Genomic DNA, 21,486 nt, shown 5'->3' with positions numbered 1-21,486 from the left:
CTATACTACAGAAATTTGCTACTACATGGTATATATCAATTGTAGGACAGCAAAGTCAAATCGTATTCACTGAGCCCACTTCATCTAGATCTGTTCCAATCACATATGCCTTTAACCAGGCAATCTCCTGGGAGAGTGAGCGGCAAAAGAAATTGGGGGAAGGGGCAGGAGAACTTGGTGCCAATTAAAATCTATGAAATTTCTCTCCAACCCCCAAAGGCAAGACACCAAGAGACTGCGATAGCTTCTAATCCTTATCATCCCAGATAACTAACATTTTACTACTTTGTATAACTGGAATGTTCACCAGTTAAGAACTTGCCAGGTTCCTTTTTAAAAGCAAAAGCAAAATCATACCCGGAAAGTGCTGACTCTTTGCAAATAAATCCATAAATAAATAAAATATTTCATAACATCTAACCTAACTCTCTTCCTAAGAATTTTACGTGCATGTCCTTTATCATTTTAAGTACTCAAACACGTCCCCTGTAAGCCTGCATTTTTCTGCAGCCTCGACTTTTGAAACTTACCCTGTTCTCTAAGGTCCCTAAATCTAGTTATTAAAATGATAGTCATCCTCTGCATTTTCTTCAAAGCTTAAATCCTTCAAGATGGTTCAAAACTGGACATGATACTCTATGTGCCGATGTATCAGAACTTTCTCTCTCATATATTTGCTGGTTTTGCAATACACCTTAAAACCTGAGTTGACTCCCCTTTAACCACCTTACACTGTACACTTCTAATAAGTCCCTGGTTTGTGTGTCTTCTAGGAACATTGCCATTCTACTTATAGTACACCAGATCTGTGTATTGTGGAGCATGGAAGAGAAATTCAGTATTCAAATCTATTTAAATTTATATAGTTAAAGGTGAAAGTGGATAAATGTGGACAGAACCTGTGCCTATTACCGTCATTTTTAATAGACATTATAATCACTTTTAACAGCAGAGGGGAGGGCATAAAAAGCAGAGCCACCTGTAACCAGCAAGCAAATTATTGTGCCTCCAGTATGATTTTAAAATGTTGCAGACACTGAAATAGAAATTTAAATGTGCTCCTGTGTTGGTAAGTGCCATGTTGCTGAGTGTAAGTATTCGGAGGACCAAACCCATTGTTTTCAATTTCTTCCGCAAGCAACATTCTCTAGCCACTGACTCCATCCTCTCCCTAGCAACAGTCTGAGGCTGAAACCCTCATCTGTGCCTTTTGTTACCTTCTAGACTTGACTATTCCAGTGCACTCCTGGCCTACCTCCCATGTGCTACCCCCTGTAAACTTGAGGTCATCCAAAACTCTGGTGCTGGTGTCCTAACTCACATCAAGACCTGTCACCCATCACCCCTATGTTTGATGGCCTACATTGACACCCGGTTGAGCAATGCCTTGATTTTAAAATTTTCACCCTTGTTTTCAAATCCCTCCATGGCCTTTCCCCTCCTGATATCTGTAATCTCCTAGATATCTGCGCTCATCCAATTCTGGCCTTTTGAGCATCCCTGATTTAATCACTCCACCATTGGCACCATACCTTTAGCTGCCAAGGCCCTAAGCACAGGAATTCCATCCTTAAACCTCTCTTTCCTCCTTGATGACATCCTTAAAGCCTACCTCTTTGACCAACGTTTTGGTCATTGGGCCTAATATCTCCTTATGTAGCTTGGTGTCAAATTTTGTTTAATGCTCCTGTGAAGTGCCATGAAGCTTCGTAAAGGAGCTATATAAATAGTCGTTGTGAGAACTGTTGTTGGAGGAAATTGCCTGCTGTTACATTCAGGTGGTGTTCAGCTCAGCACCACAAGACTTAAGGGTGCATTTCAACGGGTGGGTCATGAATGTATGGGAGGTTCTAAATTGTTTTTACAGGCATACATTAAGTAATGAAAGCTTTAATGTGCACAATTTTGAAAGTATTGTAGAAACTTCTGATAAAGCCGCAACCTGTCTTGAAATGTGCCCTTGTATCTGTATGTGGAGCGCATAATTTGAGATAAGCTGAGTAACCAGCTGTTACTTGCACCAGCGCAGGAACCTGTCTCAAATGGTTGCCTCAGAAGATTCCACAAGATTTTTTAAAATCATACTGTAGAAAAGGAAAGCTTTCTTTTCGAATATCAGAGTTTTTGAGGGAAGCTGCTTATAATGCACAAATCACTTCATTAAAAGCAACAGGCATGACCACAGGCAATTGTACGAAAATTGGTGCTTTTATAGAGTCATAGAGCTATACAGCACAGAAACAGTCCCTTCGGCCCATCGTGTCCGTGCCGGCCATCAAACACCGAGCTATTCTGATCCCATTTTCCAGCACTTGGCCCGTAGCCTTGTATGCTATGCGTTTCAAGTGCTCATCTAAATACTACTTAAATGTTGTGAGGGTTCCTGCCTCTACCACCTCTTCAGGCAGTGCGTTCCAGATTCCAACCACCCTCTGGGTGAAAATTTTTTTCCTCAAATCCCCTCTAAACCTCCTGCCCCTTGCCTTAAATCAAAGCCCCCTGGTTATTGACCCCTCCGCTAAGGGAAAAAGTTTCTTCCTATCTAACCTATCAATGCTGCTTATAATTTTGTATCATGTCCCCCCCCTCAGCCTTCTCTGCTCTAAGGAAAGCAACCCTAGCCTTTTCAGACTCTCTTCATAGCTGAAATGCTGCAGCCCAGGCAACATCCTGATGAATCTCCTCTGCACCCTCTCCGGTGCAATCACATTCTTCCTATAGTGTGGTGCCCAGAACTGTACACAGTACTCCAGCTGTGGCCTAACTAGTGTTTTATACAGCTCCTTCATAACCTCCCTGCTCTTATATTCTATGCCTTGGCTGATAAAGGCAAGCCTCCCAAATGCCTTCCTAACCAACATATCTACCTGTGCTGCTGCCTTCAGTGATCAATGGACAAGTACAAATTCCTCTGACCTTCTGTACTTCCTAGGGTACTACCATCCATTGTATATTCCCTTGCCTTGTTAGTCCTCCCAAAATGCATCACCTCACACTTCTCAGGATTAAATTCCATTTGTCACTGCTCTGCTCATCTTATCAGCCCATCTATATTGTCCTGTAATCTAAGGCTTTCCTCATCACTATTTACGACACCACCAATTTTCGTGTCATCTGCAAACCAACTTATCATACCTCCTATATTCACGTCCAAATCATTAATGTACACTACAAACAGCAATGGTCCCAGCACCGATCCCTGAAGTACACCACTGGTCACAGGCTTCCACTCGCAAAAACAACCAACCATCATCTGCCTCCTGCCACTAAGCCAATTTTGGATCCAATTTGCCAAATTGTCCTGGATCCCATGGGCTATTATTTTCTTAACCAATGTCCCATGCGGGACCCTATCAAAAGCCTTACTGAAGTCCATATAGACTACATCAACTGCTTTACCCTCATCTACACATCTAGTCACCGCCTCGAAAAATTCAGTTGTTAGTTAGACACTATCTCCCCTTTACAAAGCCATGCTGATGATCACTGATTAATCCCTGCCTCTCCATGTGGAGATTAATCCTGTCCCTCAGAATTTTTTCCAATATTTTCCCAACCACTGATGTTAGACTCACTGGCCTGTAATTACCTGGTTTATCCCTGCTACCCTTCTTGAATAATGGCAGCATGTTTGCTGTCCTCCATTCCTCTGGTACCTCTCCTGTGGCCAGAAAGGATTTGAGAATTTGTGTCAGAGCACCTGCTATCTCCTCCCTTGCCTCACATAACAGCCTGGGATACATCTCATCTGGGCCTGGGGATTTATCCACTTTTAAGCCCGCTAAAACAGCTAATGCTTCCTCCCTTTCAGTGCTAATATGTTCAAGTATATCACAATCCCCCTCCCTGATCTCTACACCTACATCGTCCTTCTCCATAGTGAATACAGATGCAAAGTAATCATTTAAAACTTCACCTATGTCCTCCGGCTCCACACACAGATTGCCTCTTTGGTCCCTAATGGGCCCTACTCTTTCCCTGGTTATCCTCTTGCCCTTAATATACTTATAAAACACCGTAGGATTTTCCTTGATCTTGCCTGTCAGTGTTTTTCCATATCCCCTCTTCGCTCTCCTAATTACTTTTTTTTAGTACCCCCCCTATACTTTCTATATTCCTGTAGTACCTCTACTGTTTTCAGCGCTCTGAATCTGCCATAAGCCTCCTTTTTTTTTCCGATCCAATCCTTTATATCCCTTGACATCCAGGGTTCCCTACCCTTCACCTTAGTGGGTACATGTTGGCTCTGAATCCTCACTCATTCTGCTTTGAATGACTTCCACTGGTCTGATGTAGACCTTTCCTACAAGTAGCTGCTCCCAGTCCACTCTGGCCATATCCTGTTTCATCATATTGAAATCGGCCTTCCCCCAATTCAGTACCTTTATTTCCGGCCGGTCTTTGTCCTTATCCATAACTACCTTAAATCTTAGAGTTATGGTCACTATCCCCGAAATGCTCCCCCACTGACACTCCTACCACTTGTCCGGCTTCATTCCCTAGGATTAGGTCCAGTACTGCCCCTTCTCTTGTAGGACTTTCTACGTACTGGCTCAAAAAGCTCTCCTGTATGCATTTTAAGAATTCCGCCCCCTTTAAGCCTTTTACACTAAGACTATCCCAGTTGATATTAGGTAAGTTGAAATCCCCTACTATTATTACCCTATTATTTTTACACCTCTCTGAGATTTGCCTACATATCTGCTCCTCTATCTCTCCTTGACTGTTTGGAGGACTGTAATAAACTCCCAGCCAAGTGATTGCCCCCTTTTTGTTTTTAAGTTCTACCCATATGGTCTCATTTGAGGAACCTTCTAAGAAATCATCCCTCCTGACTGCAGTAATTGACTCCTTGATCATCAGTACAATGCCACCTCCTCTTTTACACACTCCCCTATCACTCCTGAAAATTCTATATCCTGTAATATTGAGCTGCCAGTCCTGCCCCTGCCTCAACCATGTCTCTGATAGCAATAATATCATAATCCCAAGTGCTAATCAACGCCCTCAATTTATCTGTCTTACTAGTAAGACTCATTACATTAAAATAGATGCAATCCAGCCTTGCATTTTTCCCTTGTGCCTTAACAGGTCTGTATTTGCTCTGCCTTCCAGACTGGCTCAGTTTCTCTTCCATATTTGACTGAGCATCACCCCCTACTGTACCTCCACTCTGTATCCCATTCCCCTGCAAAATTTGTTTAAACCACCCCCAACCCCCGCAACAGCACTAGCAAACCTTCCAGCAAAGATGCTGGTCCTGTTCCAGTTCAGGTGCAACCCATCCATCTTGTACAGGTCCCACCTTTGTTAGAAACAGACCCAGTGATCCAGGAAATTGAAGCCCTCCTTCCTGCACCATCTCTTCAGCCACACATTCATCTGCTGTATCCTCCTATTCCTATACTCACTAGCACTTGGCACCGGGAGTGATCCAGAGATTACAACCTTTGTGGTCCTGCTTTTTAATCTGCTACATAGCTCCCTAAATTCTTGTTGCAGGACCTCATCCCTCTTTTTACCTATGTGGTTGGTACCAATGTGTACCATGGCCTCTGACTGTTCACCCTCCCCTTTCAGAATGTCCTGCAGCCGCTCTATGACATCCTTGACCCTAGCACCAGGGAGGCAACATACCATCCTTGAGTCACGTTTGCGGCCACAGAAACGCCTGTCTGTACCCCTTACGATAGAATCCCCTATCACTATTGCTCTTCCACTCCTTTTCCTCCCCTCCTGTGCAGCAAAGCCATCTGTGGTGCCACGAACTTGGCTGTTGCTGCTTTCCCTGGGAGGCCATCCACTGCAACAGTTTCCAAAGCAGTATATCTGTTTGAGAGGGAGACGACCACAGGGGGCTCCTGTAGTACCTGCTTGCAGCTTTTACTCCACCTCGTGGTCACCCATTCCTTTTCTGCCTGTGCAGCCATTACCTGTGGTGTGACCACCTCGCTAAATGTGCTATCCACGACGTCATCAGCATATTGTACGCCCAGCGAAATAGTCACCTGACACATTTTCTAATTTTTCTGGTTTTTCACTTATTGATGTATATAAGTTATGTGTACAAAGTAAATAGATGAAGTATAGAATTATTTTGAATAGATATGCTGGCGGAAACGAAGGGTAAGATGAGGGAGGTTTCTGAGACTGGCAAGATTTGGCATATAATTTTCCACAGGCATGTATCTTGAACTGCTGTTATTTACGAGATGTGTGAACAATTTGAACTTAATTATTGAGGGAACAATATAATTTGTTAAAGACACTGAATTGTTTGGTATGGCAAATTGTAACAAGGATTGTTGAAAAACTGCAGGAGGACATAGGTTAGCAGGATGGACGTAAAGATGGCAAATATAGTTCAGTGCAGGAAAATGTGAAGTAGTACGTTTTAGAAGGAAGAATAGGGGAAAGAAATGCAGCTTAAATGGTAAGGTATAAATGTAGTAGTGGAGCAGATAGTTTTGGTGTGCTAATATACTGGCCATTTGAAGGTGGCAGCACAAATAGATAAGACCATAATAAAAGCAAAATACTGCGGATGCTGGAAATCTGAAATAAAAACAAGAAATGCTGGAATTGCCTTTTTCCTCAACCGAGGATTCCCCCCCACTGTGGTTGACAGGACCGTCAACCGTGTCCGGCCCATTTCCTGCACCTCTACCCTCACCCCTTCCCCTCCCTCCCAGAACAGCGACAGGGTTCCCCTTATCCTCACTTTACACCCCATCAGCCTCCATATCCAAAGGATCATCCTCCACCATTTCCGCCACCTCCAGCGTGATGCCACTACCAAATGCATCTTCCCCTCCCAGCATTCCGAAGGGATCGTTCCCTCCGTAACACCCTGGTCCACTCCTCCATTACCCCGACCACCTTGTCCCCTTCCCATGGCACCTTCCCCTGCAATCGCAGGAGGTGTAATACCTGCCCATTTACTCCTCTCTCCTCACTATCCCAGGCCCTGAACACTCCTTTCAGGTGAAGCAGCGATTTACTTGTACTTCTTTCAATGTAGTATACTGTATTCGCTGCTCACAATGTGGTCTCCTCTACATTGGGGAGAACAAACGCATACTGGGTGACCGCTTTGCGAACACCTCCACTCAGTCCGAAAGCAGGACCCCGAGCTTCCGGTTGCTTGTCATTTCAACACTCTCCCCTGCTCTCAAGCTCACATCTCTGTCCTGGGATTGCTGCAGTGTTCCAGTGAACATCAACGCAAGCTCGAGGAACAGCATCTCATTTACCGATTAGGCACACTACAGCCTGCCGGACTGAACATTGAGTTCAATAATTTCAGTGCATGATGGGCCCCCCATTTTACTGTTATTTATTTTACCTTTTTTTGTGTTTATTTTATTTTATCTCATCTTAGTTTGTTCAGTTTGCTTACCCACTTTTTTTTCATGTTTGTACTTGCGGCTGTTCAACTTTCAGTCCATTAACACCCTATCTGTACTAATGCTTTGTCTTTCAACACACCATTAACATATTGTTTGCCTTTGCTCCACGACCTTCTGGTCAGCTGTTCTGTGACCTTGTCCTATTTACACCTTCTCCTTTGTTATCTCTTGCCCCACCCCCACTTTACATGCTTATAACCTTTTACATTTTTAACATTTGCTACTTCTGAAGAACGGTCACTGATCTGAAAGGTTAACTCTGCTTCTCTCTCCACAGATGCTGCCAGACCTGCTGAGTATTTCCAGCATTTCTTGTTTTTAGATAAGACCATAACAAGGCAAAGCCCACTTTTTTTTATCTCAAAGAGTGCAACACAAAAGCAGGGATATAATGTTAAACTTCTGCAAGACTGTAATTAGGTCTTCTAGCACCCATTAAAGGAAGGATATAAAATCAACAAAAAAGATGCCATGTGGATTCAATTTGGTGGGAACGGGGTTTTATGCAGCTGGCAAGGGTCCTGACGTGGGCCCAATAGGCAAAGGGAACCCCGTATCAGCCATTTGGGAGGCCCTCAGCTGCACATCACGGCACTCAAGCAATTTACTGCCTGGTGAATGGGTCTCTGTCCCTTTAAGGATGGGGGTCCCGCCTCCAAGAGCTGCCAGCCAATCAGAGGGCCGGAAGCTGAGGAGTCCCAGCAGCACCACGGAGCAATGGGCACTGCTGGGACTGCAGCAGTCACTTGAATAAGAGCAGCCTGGACTGAAAGTAAGTGGGGGCCGGCTCACGGGCCACTCAGACAGGCCCCGGCGAAGGGAGGTGGGTGTTACAGAGGGCAGGGGTGTGGGTGATGTAATGGAGTGGCCTTTGCCCACACTCAAAACCTAAACAGAGGACACCATGAGTTACTGGGTGGCCGCCTCACGTGGCGAAGGGCCTCAATCGCCATCTGGGCGGGAGGCCTTCCTCTGCATTCCCTGGACTAAATTCAAAGGCACTCTACCCACCCCCCCCCCCCCCCCCCCCCCACCCTCGGCCATCTTGCAATGCAATTTTATGAGCCCCCGCCTCCCTGGCCTCTGTTCCCATTTCTCCGGGACCTATAAAATTCAGCCCACGTGTAAGACGAGAAGTTAGAACTTTTAAGGGTCAAGGTCATTAGATGACCAAATAGAGGTATTTCCAGACTGTGAAGAGTTATCATGCGGTACATAGTGATATTGCTTTCACAGATCAGCAAGAGAGCACCAATAAAAATCATAAAGGATTAAAACAGAGGTCAGAAAACAATTATTTACTTGGAGAATGTGGATTTTTTTTGCCACTAACTTAATTCTTTTAAAATAGAATTAATTAGTTGCTGGAAAAGAAGGGAGCAGTCAAGTGGAATTAAGAGTAAGTAGGCCATGTGGAGGCAGAGTAGACTTGGGCCAAATGTTGCTGTACTATATAGATCAGAACTGCATTGTCTGTAAGCCTTTGCTGGTCCTATTGCTCAGCATTATGGCTGAGCAATATCTTCTAAAAAGCTCTGTCATCGCCAACAATGGTCTGGATTTTAAGAGCCCGCTGCTGATATTGGCAGCAAGCTCGAAACAAATGGCGGCCTAAGAGCCACTGCGATCTTAAATGCAGCGGCTCATTTAAATAGTCAGGGAAGTCCGCACCCCACTTCTCCTCCACTCCCCCCCCCCCCCCCCCAACCCCGGCCACAATCTCGGGGAGGGACGGGCTGTCCGTTCCCAGCAATGGTGTTAGATGCCTGTGCGCAGGCACTGGCACCATTTTTAAAGGGCAGGCAGCCCTGCTGCCCAATTTAAATTTTTAAAGTCCTAACCCCGAAAATTAAATAAATTTCTATCCCCCCCCCCCAATAAAATTACAATAACTATTTACCCTTCCCCCCCCCCCCCAACCCACCCCAAAACCCTTACCTTTAACATCTGACCTTCCCCGCCCTCCAAACTGCACACAGTTTAAGGTTCAACCCTTCGCACCATCCTCTACACCATTTACATGTATTTTATCTCGTCTCTTGCCCTCCCCACCCCCCAACCACACTGATAAACCTACCTCCTCCCCCCTCTCCACCAGTGTGGCACCTCCTTTCCCCGGATCTGAAGGTGCAGGAGTGCCAGCCACCGCGCCATAGATCGCGGTGGGCCCTCAAGATCGTAGTAAGTCTGTTTAATTTTATTCATTTGAATATTTAAATTGTGCTTCCATCACCCAGCGGTGGGGGGGCTGTCACAGAGCCTCGCTGCATCCGGGAGGATCAGGCCGGGCCCTCCTGGTGTTGAGGTCCATGGCAGCCATCTTCAGGCCCTCCACACCACAGAATCTGATACCTGGGAGAGAACAAAATCCAGCCCAGTGTCTCTGTGGTAGTGCAAAGACTTGTAAAGCAATCTCCAGACCAGGCCAGCTTCTCAACAAGACTCAAATTATGAATTCCACCAGTTAGTTGACAAATCTGTCTTTCCCCCAGAGCTGCTACTTCCAAATTTGGCATTGCCTCCATTTCCAGTATCCCCAGAATCAGATTCAAGCGTGCAAACTCCAGTACCAGCCAACCTCCTCTTTCCCCTTCTCCAAGATAGATCCATTACTCCGTAACGGAGTCCCCAGATTTCCTCTTCCATGTGCACGGTTTTCATATTCATAGCAAAAGACATTACAGAAAACATGAAGGATTTAATGAAATCTCGGCCGTATTTTATGATGGACAAATGGTGAAAGCTATAATCAAACACTTTGATGCAGGTGTGGAGTCTATCAGCCAACTGAAGATAATTCAAAAGCTTTCCAATGCAGCTCTCACTATAACTGTAAGATGGTGTATTCCACCTTCCCCTGCAATCGCTGGAGGTGTAATACCTGCCCATTTAAATCTTCTCTCCTTTCTATCCAAGACCCCAAACACTCATTTCAGGTGAAGCAGCGATTTACTTGTACTACTTTCAATTTAGTATACGGTATTCGTTGCTCACAATGTGGTCTCTTCTACACTGGGGAGACCAAACGCCGATTGGGTGACCGCTTTGCGGAATACCTCCCCTCAGTCTGTAAGCATGACCCCGAGTTTCCAGTTGCTGGCCATTTCAACCCCCACCCCCCCCACTGCTCTCATGCTCACATCTCTGTCCTGGGATTGCTGCAGTATTCCAGCGAACATCAACGCAAGCTCGAGGAGCAGCATCTCATTTACCAATTAGGCACACTGCAGCCTGCCGGACTGAACATTGAGTTCAATCATTTCAGAGCATGACAGGCCCTATCTCCTCCCCCCACACACCTTTTTATGTTTAGTTATTTTTTTATTTATTTTTTATTTGGTTATTTTATTTTAGGTCTTTTTTTTATTTGGTTATTTTATTTTGGGTTTTTTAGTATGTTTAGTTTGTTTCTACTGTGCTTACCCACTGTTTCTGTTCATTAAAAATTTTTTTAAATGTTTGTTTGTGCTTTGAGTGCTTTGTGCTTTACAGTCTATTCACACCCTCTCTGTACTAACGCTTTGTATTTCAGCACACCATTAACATACCGTTTGCCTTTGCTCCATGACCTTCTGGTCAGTTATGCTCTGTGTCCTTGTCCTATCAACACCTCTTTTGTTATTCTTGCCCCACCCCCTGCTTTACTTGCTTAAAATCTTTTACATTTCTAATAATTGTCAGTTCTGAAGAAGGGTCACTGACCTGAAACGGTAACTCTGTTTCTCTCTCCACAGATGCTGCCAGACTTGCTGAGTATTTCCAGCATTTCTTGTTTTTATCCCAGTAAAGTGCAGCCTCCCTCACGCAATTTTAGCTGCGCTTCCCCTACTAAAACTACATTTCAGGAGGAATAAACAGAGCAGCAATCGAGAGGCACTCTGAGTAGACAAGGGAAATAAGCCCAGCCAACATGGGCAGTAGTAGTTAATAAAAGTCTTCTTCCTCCTACCCAATTCCCTGACCCAACAGAACTCTGAATACAAGATCACATTCCTTCAATCTTTAAATCTGCATTTCACCAGTGCTAAAAATAGCCAAACATAGAAAATTCTTAATGTAGTAATGTCCAACAAGCACCAGGTGATCAAAAATAAAATATCTTTATAAAATATGTTTAGATAAACTTCTAAAGTTATAACTATTTTCGTAATCAGACCTGTATTTTATTACCTACACATGGAACAAAATTCATATTGCCTTTTTTAAAACCAGGCAATCGCAAACAAAATTTTCTTTTGTAAATGTAGTTTAAAAAAGCATGTAGATTAAATTGTTCATTTCTGGAGCTTAAAATACAAAACAAGAAAATAATATCCACAATTAAATTCTTTAATAGGGGCATTTTCCAGTAAAAATGTGCATTTGGGTCTTAGCCAATTCAGTATAATCACAGGTTTCAGTGGACCTATGCTGTTTTAATCCTAAAATTTTTACAATTCTTCAAACGTTTCAGGTTTTTTTTGTAGCTCTAGTTCATATCTGGCCAGCCCCGTTAACGAAATTTTATGGGAGGGAGCAGGATAAGCAAGAAGTGGCAATTTGTACGCTGTCTGTTGCTTAGAATTTGGCAAAGGACTTTTGGGTTCTGCATAAAGGCCTGCTCGGGTCTGCAAATTAAACCCGACCCAAGCTCAACAGAACCACATTCGGCCTGAGTCCTTTCATTTTTTTCCCGCACCGACCACCGGAGTAAAGTTGATTACATTAAAGAGGTTGTGCTCCACCTTGGATGGAATCGCTCACTACAGACTAGTGCAGAGTGTTTCCCGCCTTGACGTCCTGGCTGTCACTGTGTCCGAATGAACCCAAGCCCAAATGCCGGACCCGGAAGAGCGACCCGAATCCGACACATGTCGTTCGGGTCCTGTTGGGTTCGGGCCGGGTAGCCATGCTCTAGTTTCGCATACTAATTTGATCTGTAACCGTTTAATTATAACGATAGTTATATCTGAATTAGCTATATTTGCTTGCTGAAGATCCAAATTAAGATACTCTTAAAGTATGGACTCATTCAACCAGTTCGAAGAACATGTTCTTTGCTTGATGAAGTGTTGACCTTTACTGCACAGCACTCCATTTAAGAAGCATTGAGGTACAGAACTTAACTTTTTTTAAATAAAATAATTACCATTTTAAAGTGAAACGCAGAGCTATTATTTCAAAATGTTGCTGTTTTTAAAATGTGACAAGCCAGGTCAATGAAAATACCATGAGAGATAACAGGGTTGGAAAGTGTTTTGTGCATTGCTGCATTACATCTTGGAGAGGGTATGTACTGTAGCCACATTGAACTGGTGCTAGTGACAGGGGAGGTGGATATTAAGGTGGGGGAACCAATCAATACTGCTTTGCCCTGGGTGATGTCATGAGCTTCTTCAGTGTTGCATCTGCACCCATCCAGGAAAGTGGTGAATATTCCATTAGTAAAATGGTGCAGAAGCTTTGAGGAGTCAGGAGGTGAGTCACTTGAAATAGATTCCCAGCCTCTGCCTTTCCCAAAGAGTTTTGATGGTGGGGAACTCGGTGCCATTGAAGGTCTGGGGAAGTCGTTGGACCTTTCATTTGTTGGAGATAATCATTGCCCAGCACTAACATGGCTCAAATGTTGTGGCACTTGTCAGCCCAAGTCTGGATGTTGTCCAGGTCTGCTTTAGGCTGCTTCATTTTCCAAGTTGTGAATGGAGCTGGACATTGTAGCAATTTTTTTGAGTTGAGAATGATACTAAGTTTTGCACATGAATTGTTCCATTCAATAGTTTTCTTTATTTTTCAGCAACAAATGGCCACTCAGAGTGCCTGCGGCTCCTAATAGGTAATACTGACCTCTACACAGCAGTGGACATTCAAGATGGAAATGGACAGTGAGTAAAATATTTTTACTGCATTTTCGATAGGAAAAATATGTAATTTTTGTATAGGGTAAATAAAAGTACTCAGTAGAAGTGAATTGTAGACTTAAATATTGATGTTTAAGGAGAATGTTACTATGCGAGAAAAGAAAAGGTATATTTAATCTAAACTGCTTTCTCTTTATGGCCACTGGTTATATGTATCTAATGTCTAAGCTTACACTGAAAATCCACTCTAGTTTGTGGCAGGCCAACATTTGGTGCGCAAATCTGCTTTTACTATAAATGTTCAGTAAAAGATTCTTTGCAGCTAAGAACTGATTAAAGGAATTAGTTATGCTCCCTTGATAGCTGAGCTGATGAAATCTGTGAGTAACTGAGCAATACAGACCGCAATAAATCATGTCTGAACCCTGGTCCATGCTGAGTTAGCAGATGTCTGGTGGGGTGGGGGTGTGGAGTGTTTAAAATTATCTTGGCGTCTTAATGAAAATATAGTTCAGTGAGCCCTGTTGAAAGTGCATATGCATGGCTGTTAGGAGAGAGATGCGATGCTCCCTTCCCTCGCAATCAAATAGTTTGCCAGCGTTGCTGTTTTGTCTCATAAAGAATGGTCATTCGGGCAAAGAGCCAAGAGGGAAGTTGGCACTTTGGAAACTGTACTGGAAAAAATTGACAGCTTGAGGAGTGATAGGAAAGACAGGAAAATGGTGGGATGAGGTAGAGATTTGGAAGGAGAAAAACAAGCTGTAGAAAGTAGAACAGTTATGTACCTTTGTCTATTCACCTGGTAATCCTTTCCATTAAATATAAATAGCAATATGTTACAGGTTTTGAAATGATTGGTCAGACACATTTGTAAAAGAAATATACTTTGTAATCTCAAATCATTTGTGTTCGTTGGCACATGTACATATTTTTAGAAGACTATTTTACATTTTGATGTGTTTATAAACTGTGTAAAGAGCCGTTGCCAAGTAGGTTAGGAAACTGCTTCAGTTATTGATGGGACAGCAGTAGTTGGAAAGTGGCACTGGCAGCATATTATTGTTTTGTGACCGTTGTTGTTGCTGTGTCTATATTTTTAGATGCATCAATGGAAATGCCGAAAGCTTAGATAGCAGTTTTATGATCAAAGAAAAAACTGCATATGCTGACAGCTGGTTTACAGTTCAGCTCAGTCGTAAGTTAGGGATTAATGTGGAGCATCATGACCAGTTCATAGCATTTTATAATCCTAAATCATATTAAATGTTTGATTTGAAAGGGTACAGGGTCACAATGATGGACTTTATCTGTGAAACACAAAGATCTTATCAATAATTAGATGATGTGTTAACCGGTGTTATACAGCACTACATGAACTGCTATGCCTGTGCTGGGACGAGGGAGCAGTACCCCAGGACATGCGCGATGCCAACATCATCACCCTCTATAAAAACAAAGGTGACCGCGGTGACTGCAACAACTACCGTGGAATCTCCCTGCTCAGCATAGTGGGGAAAGTCTTTGCTCGAGTCGCTCTGAACAGGCTCCAGAAGCTGGCCGAGCGCGTCTACCCTGAGGCACAGTGTGGCTTTCGTGCAGAGAGATCGACTATTGACATGCTGTTCTCCCTTCGTCAGATACAGGAGAAATGCCGTGAACAACAGATGCCCCTCTACATTGCTTTCATTGATCTCACCAAAGCCTTTGACCTCGTCAGCAGACGTGGTCTCTTCAGACTACTAGAAAAGATCGGATGTCCACCAAAGCTACTAAGTATCATCACCTCATTCCATGACAATATGAAAGGCACAATTCAACATGGTGGCTCCTCATCAGAGCCCTTTCCTATCCTGAGTGGTGTGAAACAGGGCTGTGTTCTCGCACCCACACTTTTTGGGATTTTCTTCTCCCTGCTGCTTTCACATGCGTTCAAATCCTCTGAAGAAGGAATTTTCCTCCACACAAGATCAGGGGGCAGGTTGTTCAACCTTGCCCGTCTAAGAGCGAAGTCCAAAGTACGGAAAGTCCTCATCAGAGAACTCCTCTTTGCTGACGATGCTGCTTTAACATCTCACACTGAAGAATGCCTGCAGAGTCTCATCGACAGGTTTGCGTCTGCCTGCAATGAATTTGGCCTAACCATCAGCCTCAAGAAAACGAACATCATGGGGCAGGATGTCAGAAATGCTCCATCCATCAATATTGGCGACCACGCTCTGGAAGTGGTTCAAGAGTTCACCTACCTAGGCTCAACTATCACCAGTAACCTGTCTCTCGATGCAGAAATCAACAAGCGCATGGGTAAGGCTTCCACTGCTATGTCCAGACTGGCCAAGAGAGTGTGGGAAAATGGCGCACTGACACGGAACACAAAAGTCCGAGTGTATCAGGCCTGTGTCCTCAGTACCTTGCTCTATGGCAGCGAGGCCTGGACAACATGTGTCAGCCAAGAGCGACGTCTCAATTCATTCCATCTTCGCTGCCTCCGGAGAATACTTGGCATCAGGTGGCAGGACCGTATCTCCAACACAGAAGTCCTTGAGGCGGCCAACATCCCCAGCTTGTACACACTACTGAGTCAGCAGCGCTTGAGATGGCTTGGCCATGTGAGCCGCATGGAAGATGGCAGGATCCCCAAAGACACATTGTACAGCGAGCTCGCCACTGGTATCAGACCCACCGGCCGTCCATGTCTCCGTTATAAAGACGTCTGCAAACGCGACATGAAATCGTGTGACATTGATCACAAGTCGTGGGAGTCAGTTGCCAGCATTCGCCAGAGCTGGCGGGCAGCCATAAAGACAGGGCTAAATTGTGGCGAGTCGAAGAGACTTAGTAGTTGGCAGGAAAAAAGACAGAGGCGCAAGGGGAGAGCCAACTGTGCAACAGCCCCAACAAACAAATTTCTCTGCAGCACCTGTGGAAGAGCCTGTCACTCCAGAATTGGCCTTTATAGCCACTCCAGGCGCTGCTTCACAAACCACTGACCACCTCCAGGCGCGTATCCATTGTCTCTCGAGATAAGGAGGCCCAAAAGAAAGAATATTTTACCTGTTGTACATTTGAGCTGCTTTATAAACTTTAAAATTAAAAGGAATATTTCTGCAGTAGTGCATTATTCTTAAATTCACTTTTTTGTCCTGTTGTCCATTTTACTTTAAGTGTTACTGGTATCCATCATATACACTCAAAATATAAGACGAGATAAATTGAGTTAGTTTTCTTACGGATGAAGATTGAATATTTGCTTTTTAAAAAATCATGCAAACACAATGTAAACATGTGATATAGCGATAGTTTGAATTGCTTTCTCTTTTGTAGAACACCTCTGATGCTGTCAGTTTTGAACGGACATACGGATTGTGTATGCTCTCTTCTTAAGGGAGCAAATGTAGATGCCAAAGACAAATGGGGGCGAACTGCATTACACAGAGGGGTGAGTGCTTTTTGATGATTCTGCTTTTAATTTGTGGTATAAATATGAACTAATCTAAGCTGACCTAGTTGCTGCATAAAATTGAAAATAATAATGTAACCCAGTCTCAGCTACTAATGCATGTTATGTAATTCTAACTTTTTTTTAGCTGTGGAATGAACAAGCAAAGAAGTAATAAACTGAATAATATAAATGGTTCCATTATAACTGTATTGCACACTGGCTTTAAGAATATATTCTGAATATTTAAGGTGCGATAGGTCTAGAAACCTGGAACTATCTATTTTGAGAAAATGCATGATTTATAACGTTTTTTAAAAAAAAGCCAACATGGTTTCTATTACTGATGTGAGCAGCAATGTTGCATATAGCAGTTGTCCATTTCACATTTGCAAACCATCTTATGGTATAGTAGGTCTAACACTGAAGTAGCCCTTGCTTTCTTAGTTAGTATATACCTTGTCAGCAAATCAATTTAATATCAACTGTTGGCAGCATTTTTGCATAAAGGCAACATGGAACCAATTGCATGTAACCCAGTCCACAGACTGCTTGAAGTTAAGCAGTGTTCCTGAGCCATGAGCAAACTTCAGACTATGTTGCTGTGCGTCTACAGAACTGAATAGCCAGGTGAATTTTATTTTTGAAAGAATAAGCAAAAGTACATTGCTCACTTAGTAGAGAAATGTAAACACAGCAGACTGTGGTTTGTTTATAGCTGGTAATTTTGATAAACTATGTCTGATGTGGCTACGTGAGTTAAAGTGAATATATTCACATAACAGCTGGATACATTGTGAGACTATTATTCATCCTCTACTTCAGAAGCAACACAATTTTATATGTAATAACATACAATTAGAGTTATTTAAAAAAAAATTTGTTTTATAGGCAGTAACTGGTCATGAAGAGTGTGTGGAAGCTTTACTTCAACACAATGCTAACTTCTTAATTCGCGACTGCAAGGGTCGCACGTCTCTGCACTTGGCAGCTGCTTGCGGGCATGTAGGAGTACTTGGAGCACTGCTTCAAGCTGCATCCTCAATGGATATTGTTCCTGCAGTTTCAGACAATCATGGTTACACACCTCTGCACTGGGCTTGTTATAATGGTAAGTAAATTCAACTTATATCTGTGGCTTACAAAGAAGTTGTGTTGGTTTACAGGTTACATTCAAAGCCAAAGGCAAGAATTGTTCCTGTATACAGTATATGCATTGTTATTTCTGCATTCATACTTCCATCCCTTATTTTCTAAAAGTACAAGCAAGTTACCTGTTCTAATTAAATGTCATTGCTGCCTTTATTCTGGAACCTTCCAGAGCTGCCTTCTGACACTTTGCTTCTGATTACCACTTCTCTAATGCTTGCTCTGTGATTTTTGAAAAGAATCATGAATTGTATCACAGCATAGTACTTCCATGCTGTGTGCCATTAAACACCAATTAGAAAGTAGTGTTTTTTCTTCAGTTTTGCTGTCTGAACTTTTGCATGCTTGCTCACCTACCTCAAATGTAATTACTCTAGAACTACCAAAATTAACACTCTCCATCTAGTGCTTATGAATTTTGCACATGATTAGCAACATGTCCTCCAAATTGTTCTTCATATCTTGAGAGGTATTTTAAAGAACTGCACAAAACTGAGCACCACCTTGCTACCAGAAGGATAGAATTTGAATAGTTGCCTTATCTGGCTATTATCATGGTCACTATATAGACAAAAAAAAGCTAGGCATATTACAAACTGGTTCAATGGTATATTGTCCACAGAAGCATAAAAATGATTAAACTGTGTTGTGAACCTGTGTTATCAAGGAACCATCAATTAGAAAATACCATTAAAGCTGTCATTATAATTTAGCAAGAAACTAAAGGTCACTGACTTGAAACGTTAACTCTGCTTCTCTCTCCACAGATGCTGCCAGACCTGCTGAGTATTTCCAGCACTTTCTGTTTTTATTAACTAAATGTCGCATTGCCTGTTTGAATAAATGTGTTCATTATTACTCCTGTTCTCTACTCTCAAGGTCCCGATCACAGGAAAAGCCATCTCCAACCACTTGCTTGTATCCCTCACCACCCATGTCTCCCTTCAAACCCAACTTCTTTGTCTTCTCCAAGAAAAAGAAACACTGCCCCATGTTACTAACAGCTGCATTTTCCCATCATATGACTTCATCTTTTCCCCTTCGAGTACAAGGGGTGCAGATTTGAGTATATCTGGCACACAACTGGTTTACTAGATCACCATCACAAGGTCCAAGTGGACCACATCAAGTATTACTAGTTCTTGTAAGTCCTCATTTTCCATTGCCAAAGCCACTCACTTTTCTAGGATCTTTCTGGAGAACAAAGCTAACCTCTGGCTTCTTTTCGCCACTGCTATCTGAAATCACTTTGCTGCAGATCATTATTGTTATTGCAGAGATTTTCCATCTTCCCAACAGAAAGTCAGTTATAGCCAATCAAAGAGTAAGAAATGAAACATTTTTTTGGACATTGTTGATCAATATTGACATCTGATCCTTTGCCATATCTGTAACATTCAGTTATTACATATCAGTAACATTTCAGTTATATTATAACAATGTCAGTGATGTACCTTTATTTTTACTCCATAGTCCTGCAGGAAATACATAAATAATAGCTTAATGTCACAATCTTCGTCTTTTGTTTTGATATTTGATCCGAGCTTAAAACTACAAATAGTTTTGAATGAACCTATCATTACAATGCCATGTGCCAGAAATAAGACTGTGAATCAGATCATGTATAATTATACAGCTGACACTATAGCTTGCATTTGTATAGCATCGTCAAAGTAGAGAAAATCCCAATGCTGCAAGGCATTCTTTATTACTAAATGTTTTTCATTTCTGGTGTGCTTGCTTGAGAGAGCACTACAGCGTTTATGCACATTACTGAAACAAGTGTGAAAGTACAAAGTGGTATAAAGAGTTTTCTTCTCTTCAGGTCACGATACCTGTGTAGAACTTCTGCTGGAACAGGAGGTTTTTCAAAAACTGGAAGGCAACACTTTTAACCCATTGCACTGTGCTGTGTAAGTCTTTTTTCATAGTGATTATAATCTGAATTATGACAAAGCATCCAAGTAAACGTGTATCTTTTAACAGACACTTTCTTTTCCCTTTTCAGGATAAATGACAATGAAGGTTCTGCAGAAATGTTAATAGATGTTCTGGGTGCTAGCATTGTGAACTCTACAGATGGAAAAGGAAGGTAATGGAATGTTAACCTTTTCTTTCTTGCTTTTAATCCCCATATGCCATTGAAAACAGAATGAATCCTATTGTCTTTTAAATGTAACAGAGTACACCAACCAATCCCCATTTTGCTTAGTTAGATTCTCAAAGTGCTTCCTCACAAAGATTAAGCAGAAAGGAAAACCAGCACTAGTAGTCTGAGGGGATATGAAATGTTCAAAAAGGGCCATGCCAGTTCAAATTAGTGACATAATCCAATATAGTATGTAAAAACTTTTACTTTGCGAGGACGAGTGTTGGTCAGTGAATTTATGAGAATGTGTTTAGGGTGAGTCAAGAACATCTGAGCGCCAGCATGAATTTAACCAACTGTTTTTTCTAGATGCATGCAGCATTCAGACATTAGAAAAATTCCAATGACACTGTTTGTAGTGTCAGTGCACAGTTCTACATTTCTTCTGGCTCAATAACTAAATATTTGTCATTTCAGAATATAGCACATAATGTAAATCTTTTAAGAATTCATTGTTTTAAATGTAATCTTTATTCAGTTGGCAACACTTGCCTGGGTCAAAAGGTTGTAGGCTTAAGCTCCAAAGCAGAACTTGAGCACATATAAGTTGATGCTTCAGTGCAATACTGAGGGAGTACAGCATTTTTGGAGGTGCTGGCTTATCATAGAATCATAGAAATGTACATGACGAAGAGGCCATTCACCCCATCATACCTGTGCTGGCTCTTTGAAAGATCAGCTGTGTTTAGGCCCACATCCTCACTTTTTGTTTGTAACTCTTAAGTTCCTCATCCTCAAGTACCTGTCAAAATCTATTTTTATATTATTAATGGAACCAACTTGGGCCACCTTTTCAGATGGAACATTCCAGATCCTGACAATTGAGTAGAAAAAATTCTCTTCATCTCTACTTTGTCACTGATTTTAAATCAATGAACTCATAACTGAAGTCCCTCATCCTGGTAATAGCCTGGTAAACCTCCTCTGTACCCTTTTCTAAGACCTTTACATCTTTCCTGAAGTGCGGTGCCTAGAATTGTTTACAAAACTCCAGCTGAGGCTTCACCAGTGATTTATAAAGTTCTAGTATGATCTCTTTGCTTTTATCATTTATGTCTCAATTTATAAACGCAAATAATCGATATACTTTTTTAAACACCTTATCAACTTGCCCTGCCTCCTTTAAGGATTAATGTATGTGGACACCAAGGTTTGTGTGCTCATCTAAACATTTCAAAATTGTGTCAAATATAGTATATTGTCTTTCTATATTAGTCCTCCCAAAGTGCATCACTTCACATTTCTCTCCATTGAGCGTCATCTGCCATGCTCCTGCCCATTTCACTAGCCTGTCAGTCATCCAACGTCGACAGCTATTCTCATCACTATCTACTAAGTTGCCAAGTTCTGTATCATCTGCAAACTTGGCAATGCTGCTCCCGACGCCCAAGTCCAGGTCATTTATGAAAATTAAAGAGTAACGGACACAAAACTAACCCTTGGGAACATCACTGCAAATCACCTCCCAGTCTCAAACAATCATCCAGCACCACTGTCTGCTTCCTG

General features: G+C 42.4%; 1 protein-coding gene across 3 annotated transcripts in view; it reads left to right on the top strand.

The window, feature by feature from the left end:
* The window catches only part of ankrd28b (ankyrin repeat domain 28b), a 252,341-nt gene that overhangs the window by 188,567 nt on the left and 42,288 nt on the right, over window positions 1–21,486 (top strand). For all 3 annotated transcript variants that reach the window (XM_068011757.1, XM_068011764.1, XM_068011748.1), the window contains 5 exons: window positions 13,183–13,270; window positions 16,568–16,682; window positions 17,574–17,793; window positions 19,657–19,744; window positions 19,840–19,923. In XM_068011757.1, coding sequence (XP_067867858.1) covers window positions 13,183–13,270; window positions 16,568–16,682; window positions 17,574–17,793; window positions 19,657–19,744; window positions 19,840–19,923 — 595 coding nt within the window. The remainder of the gene's footprint in view (window positions 1–13,182; window positions 13,271–16,567; window positions 16,683–17,573; window positions 17,794–19,656; window positions 19,745–19,839; window positions 19,924–21,486) is intronic.

The sequence above is a fragment of the Heterodontus francisci genome, chromosome 2 (assembly GCF_036365525.1).
Source record: "Heterodontus francisci isolate sHetFra1 chromosome 2, sHetFra1.hap1, whole genome shotgun sequence".
NCBI lineage: Eukaryota > Metazoa > Chordata > Chondrichthyes > Heterodontiformes > Heterodontidae > Heterodontus > Heterodontus francisci.
This window is presented reverse-complemented; position numbering and strand designations above follow the sequence as displayed.